The 18,633-nt window shown below is 44.5% G+C and overlaps 1 protein-coding gene across 4 annotated transcripts in view; it reads right to left on the reverse strand.

Annotated features, from left to right (window-relative positions):
- Positions 1–18,633, reverse strand: part of LOC126874593 (alpha-mannosidase 2) — a 152,218-nt gene that overhangs the window by 63,406 nt on the left and 70,179 nt on the right. For 2 of the 4 annotated variants that reach the window (XM_050636820.1, XM_050636823.1), the window contains one exon: positions 8,011–8,460. In XM_050636820.1, the coding sequence (XP_050492777.1) occupies positions 8,011–8,298 (288 nt within the window). In that variant the 5' untranslated portion in view covers positions 8,299–8,460. Of the gene's footprint in view, positions 1–8,010; positions 8,461–10,637; positions 11,074–14,553; positions 14,913–18,633 lie in introns of those variants that run through there. The other 2 variants (XM_050636822.1, XM_050636821.1) reach the window with 2 other exon arrangements.

The following is an 18,633-nucleotide window of genomic DNA, read 5'->3' on the forward strand; positions in this document are numbered from 1 at the left end:
ACGTGGCTTTCATATCTAAGTGCAGGAAGTACCAGCCTCGTACATGTCAGAATTTGGCATGGAATACGCATCGTCACTGATCTAGCAACAAATATGAAAAGAAACTTGTTTCTACCATTTTATATTTATCGACTGAAACGGTGCAGTTTGTCTGAAACGTCTACGTAGGAAAAAGTTGTACCAATTAACTGGCAGATCCAGCTGAGAGTCAAAAGTTGGCGGGAAACTTCTACCTTTCAGCTACGATTTTTCCATTTTGCTGAAAAACTCGTCGGTACAAAGGAGTGAAACGATCATGCAAACTGACAGCAGACGCTTACGTTCGTTAATTGTATCGCCAGTGGCGGTCGCGATGAAATTACTGACAGCAAGATTTTCGCTTTGCCAGGTTAAAACAGCTCTAACGGCATTAGCCGTGTTTTCCTCTTGCTTTTATCCGTCAGAGGAAAAACAGCCAGTCACCTGGAGCACGTTTACGCGCAGTGCTCGAAAAATTCCCGAAACTATCAGTCGCCGTTGCAATTGCAAAAGCTTGTGACCCGAATCTATCGGCTTGCGCGAAAGAGATTCCCCAAGGGATCCGTTAATCCCCGTCCGCAGCGTGTAACGAAGAACCTAAACTCGTGAGTCTAAGTAATCCTGACCCGGATAAAGGTAGAATTTTTGTTCGTTGGAATTTTACCTTTCCACGTTTCCAATTATTCTTTTTCCCTTTCCCTCTCTCTCTCTCTCTCTCTCTCTCTTTCTCTCTCTCTCTCTTTCTTTCTTTCTTCTTTTCTTTCTTTCTTCTTGCAGATGACGTTCGTTTAAAAATCGCTCGATCGAGAAGGACGCGACGACGAGGATCTGCTGGGAATCTGACGGTGAAGCAAGAGTCGGAGAGGAATAAGAGAGAAAAAGCTGCGGAAAGTAATCCCGGAAATGCCTTTGCAAATCAGAGTGAGAGCGTGCCTCTTATTTCTGTCAGCTCGAACAACCGTCCGCTTTTTCCTTTCGTTGTCTCTGTTCCTCTCACTGACGTTCTATAACCGGCTCGCTCGAGGAGCAGGAGGAAGCACGAAGGAAGCGGCAGATAAGATGGAAAGAAAAAGAAAGGCGAAGCACAGCGGGTCCTTTGAGAAACGTGCTGCGTTCCCCGCGGTCCTCAACAGCCACGATACCCTTTATGCGAGCGTATATAAAATACATAAGGGTCCTCGAAGCTGAAGCTGCGCGAACAGAGAAGGTTTACCCCGCAATTGAAGCAGTTCGAGGCATCGCGGCCGGCAACTTTTTGTCCTCGTGGTAGCTGGAAAATAAGATTCCCACAGATTCTTCGACGATCACAACTGCGACACAGGATCTCTGTCATCGAGATTTTAACGAGTTTCGGACGATGTACGGTTAGTGTCGGTTGGAAATCTGAAAGTTGTCGCCCTGTTTCTGAGTCCTCGGTTTCTTAATCTTCGGGCTCAGAGCCATCCAGATGTGGTTACTTGGCCGACCCATCGGTTGACGCGTTGCGGACTGTCTAATTGTCCTGTTCGTACGTGCACCGATGTCTTTGTCGTGATTTGGTTGCTGCTTTATCACGATCTTTACGGTGCTGTAAATATCACGGACCGAAAGTGTCAGTTTCGACAACGTCACATGAATCTAAAAGAGTCACGTAACCGCGAACAAGTTTAGGCTACATTTCTGTTGAGTTTTGATTATACAAATATATATATATAATAGGTTTGATTAAGTTTGATTAAGTTTGATTAGGTTTAGATTACGTTTGGTCAGGTTTGATTAGGTTTGGATTACGTTTGATCAGGTTTGATTAGGTTTGGACTACGTTTGGTCAGGTTTGATTAAGTTTAATCAGCTTTCAATCGCATCTGATTACATTTGGTTAGGTTTGATTAGGTTTCAGTTAGCTTTAGATTGTTAACCAACGGTTCGACTCGATCTACTGACCGACGAAGAAAGAGGAGAAGAGGAAGATGAAGAAGAAGAGGAAGAAGTTAGCGATCTTTCTTGAGACAGAGCAGAGTCCTCGTGGAGACGCAATCCTCGGAGCGGAACGATTTCATCGAGCGTGAAGAATAAGTAAACCCGTGCGCGATTGGCGGCCCTTAAGCTCTCTTCTTCTCTGCGGGCCGCATAAAAGGCAGTCGACCGTTTCTGCCTGTAATCCCCGTGGGCAAAGGACCTCGTTATCGGATTTGCTGGCGATGTAATCGACCGCCACGACCCGCAAAAATCTGATTCATAGCGACGAGACGCGGTCGTGTCGCCGCATAATTGCCTTTAGACGAAGGATCAACATATTTCTTCTATCGAATCTCGGTTAAATCCGCGATGGGACCCCTTCGTCAGTGATGCGAGAGATCATTAAACGACAGAGATTTCGTTTCGGTTAAAGTCGAGTGAAAGTTTCATGGATTTGCTCCTGCAGATAAACTAATTACTCTCAGCGGAACTGAAATTGTAAGACAATAAGAGGTAGAACTTCGTGAACTCTGGACCTCGAGATGCAAAAATCATCGACGAATTTCTTTCGATTTAACATCGAATGAATTTTGGATTTCTATTCTTTCATAATTAAACGCATACCTTACGCGGTTAATTAAAATTAAATCGATAAATTACTATAGACGTTACGTGGCAGCCGGTATCAGTTTCAGTTTTTTTGATCAGATTAGCTCTCGGTTAGGAGATCTAGTTAAGTCCAGGTCTAACGCCTCGTTAGGTCTATATTAAGCCTACTTAGATGCAGATTAGGCCTGGTTAGGCTTTGATGTAGATCGAGCCTGATTATGTCTATATTAAGCCTGATTAAGCTCAGATTATGCCGATGTCAGTTTACGTTGGTTTACGTAGCATCGAGTCTGCTGAAGTTTCAAATGAATTCGGTTAAGTTCAGATTACATGGCTGATTAAATTTACATCACGTGCCTGTGCGAATTAATATTAAACCCGATTAACTCTATACTCCGACCAATTAAGCGTAGATCAGGCCAAGTTGATTTTATATCGAACCATATCCAGCGTAGATTTCACGTAGTCGCATGTACATTGCGCAGGATTAAGCTTACATCATGCCGTTTAAGTTCACATTAGGCCTGGTTAAGTCCAGATTGAACCCGGTTAAGCCCGGATTAAGCTTGGTTAAGTGCGAATTATCCTGGTTATCCTCGCTGAGAGTCTGCAGATCCGTATCCACGGCTGGAAAGCAGGTCATCGATCTCGAGCGAGAACTCGTCGTCGAATAACGAAACAAGAGAAGCCGAGAGGAAAGACGAGGAGGACGGCTAGTCGATCTGAGGAAATTCGATCCTCGCAGCGATAACGGACAGGGTATTATTTATATTTCAGAGGGAACCGGTCACGCGCACCGCTTCAATTTCATCAGCATAAGGAGCCGGATGGACAGTGGGTTTCTCCCATTGGAAATTCCCAGGCGAAGCTGTGTCACGAACATTTCGCACGGGGTACAAACGTACGTCCCTGTCGAGAGTCGGCCCAACGATCGGATTAGAAATTCGATTGGGATTCGAATCGCGGGAAAATCGAATCCGCAATCGTGAGATGCTGGCGGCGTGTCGTTGCCATCGATGCAGTCGATGCGCTGTGTCGAGAGCCAGGCCGTTTCAAAGCGTCACGTCTTTGAGAGGATACCCGCACTGCTACGTGTCTATCTTTACGTAGACGAGCATACCGTGTTCCTCTTTGTGGCTCGATGCAGGGATACGGAATTATGGTTGGAAATTCGACGAGTTTACGGAACATGCCAAGTGCAGGCTCAAAGGTTCCCGAAATTAATTGCTTCATGGGGTTTATGGGTCAGTCGTTCGTCACAGAGGATCTTGTTATGGTTCAGGCTACTAAGGGCTTGGATGCTACGCTTGCCAATCTTTCAGGCTAAGACCGCACTGTTACAGCCATTTGTCAGTCGCGTTTTACAACTTGACGTGATCCAGTTTTGGTAAAACTCGAAGCCAACCGAAATCGAAGAATTCGATCGAAGTAGTCAGTTGCCACGGCAAACCAACAACTGCTCAATTTCCAGAAACTAAAGTTACCCAAAAGCTAATCCAAAGTCAGCCCAAATCGAAGAACCCTGGCAGTTGCGAGAAAATGTGAGACAAAGCTGACGTAGACCATAACCTTCTGAGGAGCCTGAGGAGCCTCGCGACCTTGGAAAGTTTCATCAGAAGCCGCGCGATAGAAAAGGGGAATCCAAACGAGAGATTAAAAAGCGGCCTCAGCTTGGAAAATCCAAAAGTAATTGGCCCTGGGTTGTATAAGCTGGACAGGTAGCGAGGATGGCGAGATTTCTGGCCGGTCGGAGGGTGCGAGACACGAATATTCGGCTCAAGTATCACGGAGGGCGGTGCAGCAGAGGTTCAAGGGTGCCTCGAAGAAGACGACCAACGACGGATATGAATTTCTGGAAAGGTTTGCTTAAGCAAATTGCGAGATGTAGTCTGTCGGTGTACGACAGACACAGAGAAGGGTATGAGAACAGGAGGGAGGGGGTTGAAGCCTAAATCGCAAGAGTCTGCATCTTCGTTTCCATCTTCTGTTGGATGACGCGCTACCCTCGGCGACGCGCCACGCTCGGAAAACAAATTTTCCACTGTTGTATAACGTCGTCGCGTCTCGTCCGGCGATTTCGTTCCCGCCATACTACAGGGTCGATCAAAAGTACGATTCCGCCTGAAAGTCTCAAGACGCGCGTTGTGCTCGCTGCACAATTGGAAAAAGAGTAAATGGACAACGATGGTAAAAAGATATTTTCGACAATTTAAAATTTGCAATCTACAGCAAAGTTTTATGAAAAACAGAAAACACACGAAGAGCCTCAAACGCAATTCCGTGCTAGAGCTGCACGTGTTGCTACATTTACTTCCAATTGCAACAGCTTCCATATTGAATCGTAATCGTAAATTCCTAACCTCAAATAAAAACAACCGAATGTCCAGTAAATACTTTCGACGATTGCGTTGTGATCGTAAAACACAAATTGAAATAAAAATGTGAAACTTTCGTCAAATTTCTCGATTTTAGGGAATAAAGTATGGAAACTAGCGGAACTCGTGATTAACGCATGTCGAGTGCTCGTAATCAACACCATTGCGATTGTTGGCCGCTCAATCTCGCGTAAAGTGCACTCTACTTGGAGCGCGCGCGCGCAAGCTGGCGCTCGTCGAAATCGTTTCATCCGGTGATTATTATCGAGGAACGAACATATTAATTAAAGCCGCTCGATTTGATCACCGTCCGGCATAAACTTTCTGCGAACGATAATTCAATTTACCGAATGTTCATAGCCGATGCGTTTATATTACGTCCGCTGAATTTGCCGATTATACAGGGCGTTTCAGATTCTACGTTCGGTTCATGCCGTTTTACCACGTACACGTCAAATGTAACAGACAAATTTTTGCTCTTAACCGTACAAATTGATCTTATCTCGCGGATTCTAAAAACATAGTCGTGCGAAGTGTCAACTTTCCAGATACTGTTTCCATTCTATTTTTCAATAGAATAATCTTCTATCAGCTTTATCGAATTCTAAGTTAACAAAGTACACCCTGTGTACTGTGCAACGAACCTTCTAACGTGATTTGTCCACAGCCGAAGTCTCGAAGAGGAATATTTTCTTTTAAATTTCTTTCTTCGCTGATCTTATTCCGTAGATCCTCGAAGATTATGCAGGTACACCCTGTATATATATGTTGTATATGTTTTTGCACGCTAATCAAAACAATTTGAAAGTCTAAAGCAATTGAAAGGTTTAACTCGTTTACCTTCGCGACGAGCATCGTTTCGTCACCGAATTGCCTTTCACAATTGGACGCAATTGTACGTCAACTGAGACTTCCGGTTTCCGATCGCAATTAATTCGAATCATCCGTTTAAACTTGAACTTGCAAATACGAATCGGTGGATTCACAGAATCGATGATTCCATAGAATTCGATTGACTGAAATTCGTAGCCAGGCTTTGAAAAATATGCGATTGATTTTGAAAAAAAGAGTAGAAGGTAAATATTAAGTTGGAAAAATCGTGACGCGCGCCATTGGAATTTTTTTCAAGAATTGATCGACTATCAAAATTCTATCAGCAACGGGATGAATAACCTTATAAATTGTCGGTGGGACGTGCGTGGGTTGCAATCGATGTTCATCGATGATGGAAGAACGGGTGAAAAATAGAATGCAAGCTGTCGTCCCAGTTTAATCTACATACGCAATTATCTGGCCAACTACTTGTTTAGAAAAATATTTTCAATATGAAATGGCAGAAAATTGAAACATCCTGTTACATCGATCGGCAATTGGATTCTAATTATTCCGCAATTGTTAATTGGATCTCATAGTTTACAGCGTTTCGATTATCCCATTTCGAAAACGGGACTATTTGTATTTTAATAGAAGTATCGACCATCGTACAGCATTATCGTAGCATCGGAATAATTACGAACGAGATACAACAAGAGTTGCGTCAGACGTCCTAAGAGCTTCTCGATATTTCGATTTATTTAATACTTAAAACTCCATTTGATACCCTAAAGTCGAATATTTGGACATTTAATAGCCCATAGTTGGATATTAGGATAATTGGCACGCTATACTTGGTCATTTGATACCCTGCGCGCCCGACGTTTCGATATTCGATACCCTATGTTTGAATACTTCGCTACTTGGATATTTGATACATCAATAGTTACATATTTGAATATTGGAATCCATTTAACGCCTATGATTTTACCTAGCAACCAACGTTTGGATATTCGAATCCACTGGGAACCGATCGCTACCAACAGCAACGTTGGCAATCCAGGCGCAATCTTAAAGCAACAGCAATTTCAAAACCATTCGCCACTGAACCCACAGAAACAAAACAACGCGTGCAAGCTGATGCGCGAGGGAATATACGGCAGAAATTCGAGAATCTCGTGCGTTTTCACTTTCCCCTGGCCAATTTCCCGAGGATATTAAATTATCCGAGACGCGAGCTATTCTCGTTCGAATGCAGAGGCCGGAAGAAGTTGGCGAATTCGCGGAGACTTACGAACTTTCCGGCCAGGGAGTTTAGAAGCTCGAGACAAACTGCTAAATTATTTTCGATTCAATGGCTCGGCAAGAAAAGAAGAAAAGAAGGGGAAGCAGGGAAGAAAAAAGAGGAAAAATTCCTTGTTACAGGGGTCGTCCATTAAATCGGCAAAGTCCGCAGACTCCCCGGAGGGTTACGAAGAAAGGAAAGTTTCACGGCTAATGACGCGGTACTTTTAAAACGACCGGACTTACGCGCTGTCCCTGGATCATTCTAACCACGGGAACATAAATATTCGGCTGCATAGCGCGGGAATTAATTGAAAGACCGCGTTTCCCTGCTAATTGCTCTTTCCGAATCCTTCAAGGCGACAAGTTGTTCCTCCTTCCAGTTTCTCCTCCCTTCAAAGCAAACAGAATTTTAGCTGAGGTATAAAGGAAGCTAACAGAGGCACTCTTTATCGAACTTTTCTTTATGTTACGCTATCTGGGACATTTTAAGTCGCGTTATATTCTCTGGGATCGTTGAGTCGCGAAACGAACAGTTCCAACCGCAAATTCTGGCGTATTAGTCTAACGCGTTTCACCAAGGAAAATCATCTAATCCTCAAAGGACCTGATCGAAGATCCATCAAATTTTAATCCAGCATGAATCAAGGCCATGCTCGATTAAACACTGCTTATTGTACTAATATTCATCGGGAGTCAACGAACCTCAAAGAGCCAGGCCAAAGGCCCATCAAACTCTAATCGCTTTCTAATCGGGATCGGCAAATTGGTCGAACGTAACACGAAGAACGTCGAAACGACTATTTCAGAAGCGACTGAATCCTATTGGCCCACTAATAAACCAAATTTCAGCCACTCGAATCTCCTAGATCCTAAGAAACACGTCAGCAATCCAGTTGCAAGAGAATATCGTCGTTGGATTTCCATTTTACCTAGAAATTCGCCGTCAGCCGTGTGAAACAAGCTCACTCACCTGAAAGTCGAACTTCCTGAACTCCTGTTGCGTGTCGATGTTCACGTTCCTGGGCACGATGACGGGACAGGTGTCCAGCGAGACCTTCGCATCTGGAGATTCAACGTAGTCCGGCGTGATGGAGGTCAGACCTCGATCGTATCTCAGCTCCTCGTTCAGGATGCCGGCAGATGGACCTGTGGACGGCGCCTGTGCCTGGTTCACGTAGTACAGACACAAGAGCAGAGTCAAGAGAACCACGCAGGCGAAGAACACGCGGCTGGAGCCGCGTCGAAGGATCTTGTACATGGCGCAAAGGCGGGATTTACTTGTGGGCGAGCGTTGCTCGACTTCGATTCACCTGGTGCCGCGATAAACGTCCGATCCCGTGTCGGTGATGCTCGAAGATCGCGCCCCGACTTTGCTGCCGTCGTCTATCGACTTCATGGGACACGTCCGCGCTGACACGATCTGCAAAGGACAAATTTTACGTCTGTTTAGAGCCGGTGGATGCTTGCGATATCTAACGATACGCATTGTACGAATCTCAATTTCTCGTCCATTTTACATTCGCCAGTTGAACAAATGTCAGGGTTCAGTTTGGATTTGGCGCGAGACAGATTCAAAGTAGACTGTCCGTATGTTGCAACTAGGTTAGGATTTTCACCTGGCTAAAAAGGCTTGCGAGCGTATACGTAACGACGACACATTTTGCGTTTCTGGGTCAGTTGCTGAATTGTTATGACGACTGCATTAGATTCGGGTTAGGTGGAAGTGTGGATGTAAAAGCAGGCTCTTGCTAAGTCTGACAGATGGAGAAGCTTGTAGACTGGCGGAAAAGTGTATCCAACGGTGGAATAAAGAATTTCTTTCTTACGAAAAAGTATCTCTGCAGACGTCACCTTTCACCGAACCTGACAAAATCCTTCGGCAAAGTGTCGCGGAATTTATGGTCGCTGCGCGACATCGCTTTTAATCGTCGTAAACGTATTTGTCACGAGCGGTCAATAAAATCTTTGCACGGACAGATGAAACTTGCAGACGAATGAAAACTATCTCTGGACTGGAATGGAATAAAATAAAAAAAAAAAAAAGAAATAAAAAAATGTCAAAATTCCCATTCGAAGTCGCAGTATCGGAACGAAGGCTGACGATTTATCGGGCACGTTCGCGCGTCGCTGTATATTATTGCCGGGAATATCGAGAGTCCAGGAGCGAGATCGAATAGTATCGGAAGAAGAGGAGGAAGGGAAAAGTAAATAGCTTCGGCTATGAATTACGAGGGCATATACAGAGAGAAAGAGGGGGCCACGGGGTTGATTAAACGTCCGCGAAAATTATGACTGACTGTTTCGACTGTCCGCGAAATTGGCCGGCTCCAGCGATCGATACGCGTTCTCGCATCGATGACGAACGCGAGCCGAATTCTCCGCACGAACTGTTTCGATCTCTTCGACGAAAAGGCCGCCGATTTTCCTCCAGTTCATCGGATAAATTCCATACACTGTTTTACAGAAATTTTAAGTCCTCTATACTTATGTACATTAATTCGATATTGTTTTACATTTTATCTAGGTCCTTTCTTGCTCTTCCACCTTTCTCCTTTTTCGTCTTTTCGATCATCGATTTCTGCTGTTTCGTCGATCGTTGGAATTCGTGACACCGCAAATGAAAGCGACAGAAACGAAATTCAAAACGTACGATGTCGTGATCTTTGCAGTCGCATAATAGCAAAGAAGGCGAACAATTTCGATAACTGTGATATTTGAAGAGTTGTCGGGGGCCAAGAAGTTTCTGGTCTGATTACAGAGCTGGTAAAAATTTGAGGAGCGCGCGTGACCGCGGATTAAAATCACGAAGAAAGGAGGAACGAGGCGGAGGAAGGGGCGATCCAATTCCAGCGAGAACAATAAATACGACCTGGTGAACCAGAGACACGGTTTCCCAGAAACCTTCTGTCTCCCGACGTAAGGTCGTTTCGCACGCGATAATCGATCCAACCTGTCACCGCGACTCCGCCTGGAGAACCAGTCGCGACTTTATACGCTGAAAACCCGAATATCCACTCTGTTCCAACTCTGGTCGAACTTGCCACGAAACACAAGTACCTACTTTCGTAGCAGCGCATCGTTTCGTTTCATCTACTTTTCGTAAGATGAACGATAGTTGCCTGGCAAATAGACCAACGATTGCTTCTATTTCTCCTTGATCTCGAATCTGATCTATTGGCTTGGCAACTAAGTGGTTGCGGATTTTGTCAATACCATCTAATGACAAAATTGGCAATCATTTAGTTGCCAAGCCAATAAATCTAGCTTAGTCCAAGGGAACTGAATGACCGTGATTTTTAGTACAAGTCAGGTCCGGTTTACAGGCACCTGCATCTACGAACCCAATAAGTTACGATGTTTAGCGTAACTTGAACGCGATTCGAAGCTGAACCGTAGATTGCGCTGTTAAAAAGAGTTCTATCAATTCTTTATTTCTGGCTATAGGAGGTGCACGTGCATTTCTGAGTCTCTACATTTCCTGTAGGCGCATGAAAATCCGCAGTCTAATTATCATCGTGGTTCAACCAGCAGCACGTAAAGTTCAATTTGAAAGAATTAGCCTTATGCACGAAGCGACGATTACCACGAACGGCTTACCTTGCCTTGAAAAATCCCCTCGCTCTCCAACCACGGATCAACGAACGCTCGACCTTCGATTTCGATTCTCCTTGTTGGAGAGGGACGCGGACGAGCGAGATGGTCAGACGGCAGAGGGGTGGAAAAATAGGGGTTGGCGCGACGAGTGGCCGGCCGGATTCAAGCTGCCGTCCCTTTTGTTCGACAAGCAGACGTGTCGAGGGTGCTCTATCGCGATTCACTCGATGCGCTCGACGAAACCGTCGCGAGGACGCGGCCTCTTCGCAACGTGTGCAGTCCGACGCCAACCCATTCAACAGGAACGCGTCGTTTCCTTAATTCGATTTACCTCGCCGTTTTCTCCGCTTTCCCTACTTTCCCTCAAATTTCGTCCCGATCGTTTTTGTTCCTCGAGCAGTGCAGGCTGTTTTCGGAGCCTGGTTCTTCCACCACCCGTCTGAAGGTTCAAAGAGAACGGTTAGCTTTGTGGGTCATTTGTGGGTATAACTTTGTGGGTCCTCGCTTTGTGGGTCCTCGCTTTGTGGGTCACTTGTGGGTCCTCGCTTTGTGGGTCATTTGTGGGTATAACTTTGTGGGCCAATTGTGGGTACAACTTTGTGGGACATCTGTGGGTTCACACTTTGTCGTGAAATTTGCGCAGCACTAAATACGAGACACGTTTTATCGGCAGGCCTTTGCGTGTACGTTTCGCGAGGTACGTTTGTGGGTCAAAGTCGATTCGCGTTTTACGGGACACACGTACTTGGCGTTCGATTTTTATCAATCGTTGCACGTGTCCAACGACTGAAACGACTGAAGCCATTATGAAACGAGGAAACGTCGTTAACAGCAGAAAATGGACATTTCTTTAAAACAAAAAAACAAAAAAAAAAAAAAATAGAGCGACGGCGATAGGAAAGAGCTACGAGCTCGCTGGCAATTATCGTATGCTAATAAACGTCGAAAAGAATCGACTTATCGGCAGCGAAGAAAATCGTTTAGAAGCGAAACGACCGCAACGTAACGCCAACAATCGATGCCCGTAACGGGATTTTTTGCACGCGGAAAATCTCCGTATTGCTATTCGATTTATCGCGAAACCGGCGGTTCTAGCGAACAATACCAATTACTCGTATGTTAATAACGACCAGCGTATATCGAATCCTGCCTGCCCCTCCCCGCCCCAGGCTTCCATTCTCCGCGACGATTCCATAAACAACAGCGGCGTGTGCGCATTTGAATTTTAAAAATAGGCTGATCGCGAGCTCGGACGCGAATCGATTCATTGGCCTCGAATATTTCGGTTCGATTGTTTGTTTACGATGAACAGGATTGCATCCGTCCCAAGTGGAAATTCGAATTAAAAGATGAGGAGCATTCCCTTTTTCTCTCTTTTTTTTTTTTTTTTTTTTTGTACACGCAATATACTTTTTGGTTGAAACAGAGAAGAAAGAGAAATACGGAGAGAGATAGATGATTTCTGTGGCGGATCTCACGCTGATTTAATTCGAAGATTTTATCTTGATATTTCCCTTTTAATCTCGGGCTGCGACTCTTTTAATTTTTGATTCGTATCGGCCTCCTGCGTTTACCTTATTTCCGACAGCATGTAATCTAACTAGGAAATGTACGATTAACGATTTGATTTGCCACTGTGTTATCGCAGTTGCGTACGGCGGGATATTATGACACGATAAAATTGATTTTTAGACGGCGATGCGGAATTACGAGATCGACATCTGTTAATGTCAAACTGTCATAACGCGGCTCTGCTACGTGAAAATCACGATAGCCAGTTTGTGCGGTTTCCAAGTCGCGAATCAAGTAAAGCAAATAGCCCTGTGCATCGAACACGGCAAACAGAGAAATCTGAATTTCGATGAAATTACCTTTAATTTCAATTTCTCAACGAAGGATGATACCGACTTATCGTTAACATTTTTCTATTTTAAGACTGTACATTTGATTGTAAATTCTTTTCAACGCCGAACCTTTCAATCGGCAATTTATCGTCGATTTCGTACGTTCGATAAAAATCTACAAATCCGTAGAATCTTTCGCAATTTTGATTTGCATACAACTTCTTGAAATTTGTATCTGAAATTGGATGTTTGCCATTATTTGAGGAGCGACGGTACGCAAATATCGCGCGTTTGATCTTCGAGGAAAAAGAGTTTTAAAACGCGGAACGAACCGCAAAGCAAAGGAGTTAAATCGAGGAGAACAGCTGATTCGCTGTTTTCAGTGGAATCGTTCGGTCGTGTCGTTCATCCGACTCGCGTCGCGCGCGTTACGCAACACAAGTTTCCTGGAAACGAGAGTTTCCTCAACGGAGATACCCAACGATCGGTGGACCGCAACCGGCCATCGAAATCTGCGATAACTTGCTGATATACCGTTGGGACAGCTCTTCCTGTCCGCGCCTCACATTTTCCACGTCTTCGACATTCTCACGCCAACGCGTAATTTCAGTATTCTACGATTGCAAAAAATTGTTTAACAGACTCGTACAGTTACCCGTATAATTGCAAAATTCCATTGTACCTTTTATCGATTTCACCAATTATTTGCTAATTTCTGAAATTATTTCTCAATTGTGAATATTCACAATTATTGGGTTGGCAACTAAGTGATTGCGGATTTTGTAATTGCCACCTAATGATAAAATCCGCAATCACTTAGTTGCCAAGCCAATATGAAACAAAAGAACTGTGCATCTATTGTTTCCTTATAAAACGAAAGAAACTTTTAGGACAACTTAATATATACACATAACTTTATAAGAAAATAACAGATGCACAACATTATTTGTTGTATTGAAACAGAACGTACATAACCCAATGAAATAATATTGGTCATTAGGTGGCAATTACAAAATCCGCAATCACTTAGTTGCCAAGCCAATATAAAACAAAAGAACTGTGCATCTATTGTTTCCTCATAAAACGAAAGAAACTTTTAGGACAACCTAATATATACACATAACTTTGTAAGAAAATAACAGATGCACGACAATGTTTCTTCTATTGCAACAGAATGTACATAATCCAATGAAATAATATAAAACAAAAGATACTGTGCATCTATTGTTTCCTCATAAAACGAAAGAAACTTTTAGGACAACCTGATGTCTGCACATAACTGTAACATACCCTAACTTTATAAGAAAATAACAGATGTAACAAAGTTTCTTCTATTGGAAAAGAATGTACATAATCCAATGAAATAATATTGGATTGGCAACTAAGTGATTGCGGATTTTGTAATTGCCACCTAATGAATGTAATTGCCAAGATAATATTACTCTTATTATTATTAGATGCAGTCTGAACAATTGAAATTGTTACAAGCAAATATGAAATTGTAAAACTATGGGAAGAAGGAGCAAAAGGCAGCTCGTAATTTGTCAGTTACTCGATATGCGGTTACGCGAGAGTATTTTACTTTCGTTTACGATACCGTTTTCTTACGCTGCACTGCTATCTCTCAAACCAGCGCAATTTCGCGTCAGCGGCAACGAATACATTACCACGTTGCCGCAGAAACCGCCAAGAATCTATCATCCGTTGCACGAAGAATATCCAGCACATCGAACCAACGAAACCGCCGACAAGCCTCGCTAAACTTACAAACAATATTCTATTAGCCGTTTGAAAAACACGCCTATTCCTCGCTTCAAACCTTAAACCTTCTCCAACTTGCTCGTTCAAACTTCACGCCAACCAAATCGAACCAATTCAAAGGACAAAATGACAATTTCCACGCGACGAACAGTTGCGCTATCTCGTCATCCCAACAAATCCCCTCAAACCTGTTCGTTCAAACCTCGTAAAACCTTGTCAAACCCGAACGATGCAAACGTATAGACGTAAACGAACGAGTAGAAGAGCCGGAAGAACGCGACGCTACAGTTGTGCAATTACAGAAACGTGCTTACCACTTGGAAAATTACTCGTCTAGCTAAGATGCCATCAAACGTAGTGCAACTTGGCTGTTCAAACTGCACAGAAGCGTTTCAACGCTGCGAACACGGAAACTCCAAGCAACCGGGCAACTCGAACAACGACTGCGAGAACGCAAGAGAAGTGAACGAATGTTGGGAAAAACAACGACACGCGATAACGTTGCGTCGTTCCTGTTCGCGCCAACTGGCCAGCCGGCTCCGAAGAACGGGTACCGGAAGCGACGCGTTTACTCGCGAGCACGCGGCAGCCGGAAGCTCGGACGCGTGCAGAAGGGACGGAAGGGAACGTTCGCGAGCGAGTACCACGCCGTACTGAACGTTCGCCACGGGTGGAATAGTTTTGACACGCCGGCGGCTACGTCCGCTTCTCCGGCGACGCGACACCGTTCACCGCGCATGTGCCGATATAATCCACGCTCCTACGCGCTGCATACGCGCGACCCACACGTGCAAACGTCCGAGTGAACGTACGGAGTGGCGAAGGGGTTGGTCTCGCTTGGCCCGAGGGTGTTTTGACTCGCGAGCGCCGCTCGTCCGCTCGACCCCGCTTCCTTTTACGGATCTAAGGGGATGACGGTACACGCACAGGGTGTCTGCCGTGATCCGCGCGGTGATCGATGAACAAGTGGCGAGGAAAGGGTGCAGGATTCTTCGACGGAAGCTTCGTTGTCTCGCAAGTTCCAGCTATCCGTGGAATGCAGCGTATACAGAGTTTGGGTGTTTTTGTACGATGCGAGGGAGAAATGCGAAGATTTGTAAGTGCAGGGGTAGTGGGTTGCCTGATGGATCGAAGCGGACTCGGCTAATGAAAGGCTGATGCTTTTTTGGTGTAGCACTAGGGGCGAAAAAAGAGTGGAAAGTCTAGGATTCTTGGAGGCGAATGATGCTTGCAGCGTTGCCGTTTGGCATCTCTGGAATGGATCGTTCAGAGTTACGTTGCTTTCGTAAGGTACGAGCAGGAAAATAGAAGATTCCGAAAAATGGAAGTTAGAAGGAGCATACCGTGAATCGAGTTGGTCTCATCGATGAAAGGCTGGCGTAGTCTTCTTAGTGTACAACTGACGAGAAAAAACGTTCAGGTATCCATGGAATGTATATTGACCGTTTTCGAACAAAAATAAGGATGGTTAAGGCGAGTATATTATGAATTCTATTGGACTCGTGAATAGCAGAATGATATAGTTGTTTTAACGTATGAGTAGTGGAAAAAGAATGAAGAGTTTAGAATTCTTGGATAGCATAGTTGTCTGAAGAGATCCAATATGGTATCCGTAAAATGTACATTGACTGTTTTTGAATAAAAGTAAGAATAGTTAAGGTGAGTATACTATGAATTCTATTAGACTCAGGGAAAATGATATAGTTGCTTCAACGTACCATTAATGGGAAAAGAATGAAGAGTTTAGAATTCTTGAATAGCATAGTTGTCTGAAGAGATCCAATATAGTATTCATGGAATGCACATTGACTGTTTTTGAATAAAAATGAGGATGATTAAGCTGATTATATTATGAATCTGACTGGACTCGTCAATGAAAAGCTGACGTAGTTACATTAACGTACAAATGACGAGAAAAGAAGAAGAAGCTTGGAATTCTTGGATAGAATAGTAGTCTGAAGAGATGTAATATCGTATCCATGGAACGTACATTGATTGTCGAGGGGCTTATTTTTGTATACCGTAAGAGAAGATAAAGAACAAGAGTGGCTAAAGTATGCTTGATACGAAGACTCTCTGTCGAATTGAAAGGCTGACAAAAACTGATTCGACAGTCGGAGGCTGCAGCATCAAACTTGGAATCAATCGGAGCGGGAAGAGTGTACTCCTTTCGCTAGGGCGATGTTTCGCTACTCATCTTCTCGTCTCTGGGCGGTACTCTCCGTCTCGATGAACATCGAAGTAAAATATCGACGATAAGGAATCCCAGCAACTTGCTTCAAACGTTCTCGAACGAGAGACGGTTGTTGAAGCGAATCAACAAGTTATTCGTAACGCAGTTTTGTTCGCCTGGTGCAGAACTTTAGTCGTTCTCACGACCGATCGATCGGAATTTATCATCGCACTGAGAAAGAGAGGTTTGCCCGGAACAGCGAGCTAGTGTTAACTAATACAAGTTGGCGATAACGTTCTCGGTCTGCAAGTTCTAACGCTCGTGTTAACCTTTCGATCAACGTAATTGCCATTCGATGAAGTTTCAGCACCAGCTAACGGTATCCACGCCTTTGCTATATGAATTTCTTCGAAAATCGAAACGCTGGAAAATGGAAATGCGAATATCTGGTGACAGACACGGCAGGCGATACTGGAACGGAGGAATGATATCGAATAGGAGAATGTTACATCGATAGAATGAAAGAGAGTACTATAATGGTAGCGTATACATATGGTAGAATATAGAGGATAGAAATGCTAGAATAATAGTACAATAGAGAACAGTAGAATAGAATGTCATAGGGTGGGGCGCAATAGACGATACGTGAATACAATTGTGCCGCTGTAATTCGACCGAGCAAAGAGAAAACGATGGAAAAGATCTACCTGGTAGTACATCCATCCGCCAAGCTATCCGCGCTAGCCTTCGATCGTATCTCTTAACAGCTGGAACGCTTGTAGACCAGGTCGGACCACGCACACTTTGCAACGAAATTAAATCGCTGGTCCGTCTCTGAATTGCCGTTACTTTGTCGAGAAAGAGATCATACGATAGCCTGTACGAGACCGTTTTATACGGCCAAGCTTCTTCTACTGTCTTCTCGCTGCTGAATCAAATTTCCACCAGGAAGCTTTTATACCGCGAAGTTCAGCGATAGGGTGTACATGACTTTTGTCCTAGAAATTGTTCACAAATTCCAACGACTGTGCCGACTTTCACACGTTCTTTTTTGTCTTCTGACTCAAAAACAGACACGTCATCTTGCGAGGAAGAATAGTTGGGATCAAACAAACGTGGACAGTTTCGGCGGCTGACGAAACTTCCTGTGCCCCGTGTTATCGTCTGTGCGACAGGAGCGCGAGCCTGCGATACTCAGCAACCGGTCGAATCTTCGTTCTTCGCTCTAGCGACGTTTTCGATCGCGACTGTCATTTGTCCGAAAGCTACGCACGTTCCACGTGTCGCTTCATTTTCGACAGTCGCGTGGTTTCCTTGAAACGCGACGCCAGACGCGAGGAAAAGAAAGAGAAGGATGAAGCGAGGCAGGTTGGGCGGGAAATTGCATTACCGCGTAATTGCATGCTGGATGTTTATGCGAGGAATTACATCGGCGTGGAATCCGCTGCTTCGCGACGTTATTACTCGATTTACGTCGATATTGCTCTCAGCGAGCCGCGATGGAACTGTCGCCAGCCATTACCGAACGATACCCCCTCCTCTCCGCAAACTTGTCATTATTTCGCAGAATAATGGAACGCCAGCTGTTTGGATTAATCTGACCGCGTCGCCGTTTTAGCCTCGTCGCGAGACCACGTTCCTTTCTCGCTCTTTTATCCGCCAGACCGATTAGAGGCGCTGTCGTGGTCCCAGCATTCTCAGCATCCTGCGACTCGCTGCGAGGTCTGAGAGCTGGCGTTAAGGTCTCAGAACAGTTCGTGGAATCGTCTGCTGGTAAAAGTGAAGCTTTCTTCTCTTCTCAAAATCTTTAATATTTTTGGGAGGATACTCACGAGGCGGTCGACTTACGATGCTGGGAAATTACGTTTCACATTTATGCGAAAGCCGTTAGGTTGGAATAAGTTTAATCTTTTTTTTTTCTTCTGTTTTTTGAGGAAGAGGGTTCGTCAGTTACGTGGACGATCGAAACACATTCAGCGGATATTCGGAACTTCGTGGTTCGGGTGCAGCTGAAGTTCGATGATCTATCGGTCATTCGCAAGAACGCAAGGTCTTCAAACAGCGTGCAGACGCGTGGATTATATGGCAGCGCGTCGGAACTGGAATTTCAGTTGCAACGCAAACTTCAATTTTCAACTTCTTTTTCCAATTTTCGTTCGAACGTTTCGCGTTCACTGGCCGATTAACCGATCGTCAAACGTGGCAGGATTCGGCCAATTCC

The sequence above is a fragment of the Bombus huntii genome, chromosome 16, assembly GCF_024542735.1.
Source record: "Bombus huntii isolate Logan2020A chromosome 16, iyBomHunt1.1, whole genome shotgun sequence".
Classification (NCBI taxonomy): Eukaryota; Metazoa; Arthropoda; class Insecta; order Hymenoptera; family Apidae; genus Bombus; species Bombus huntii.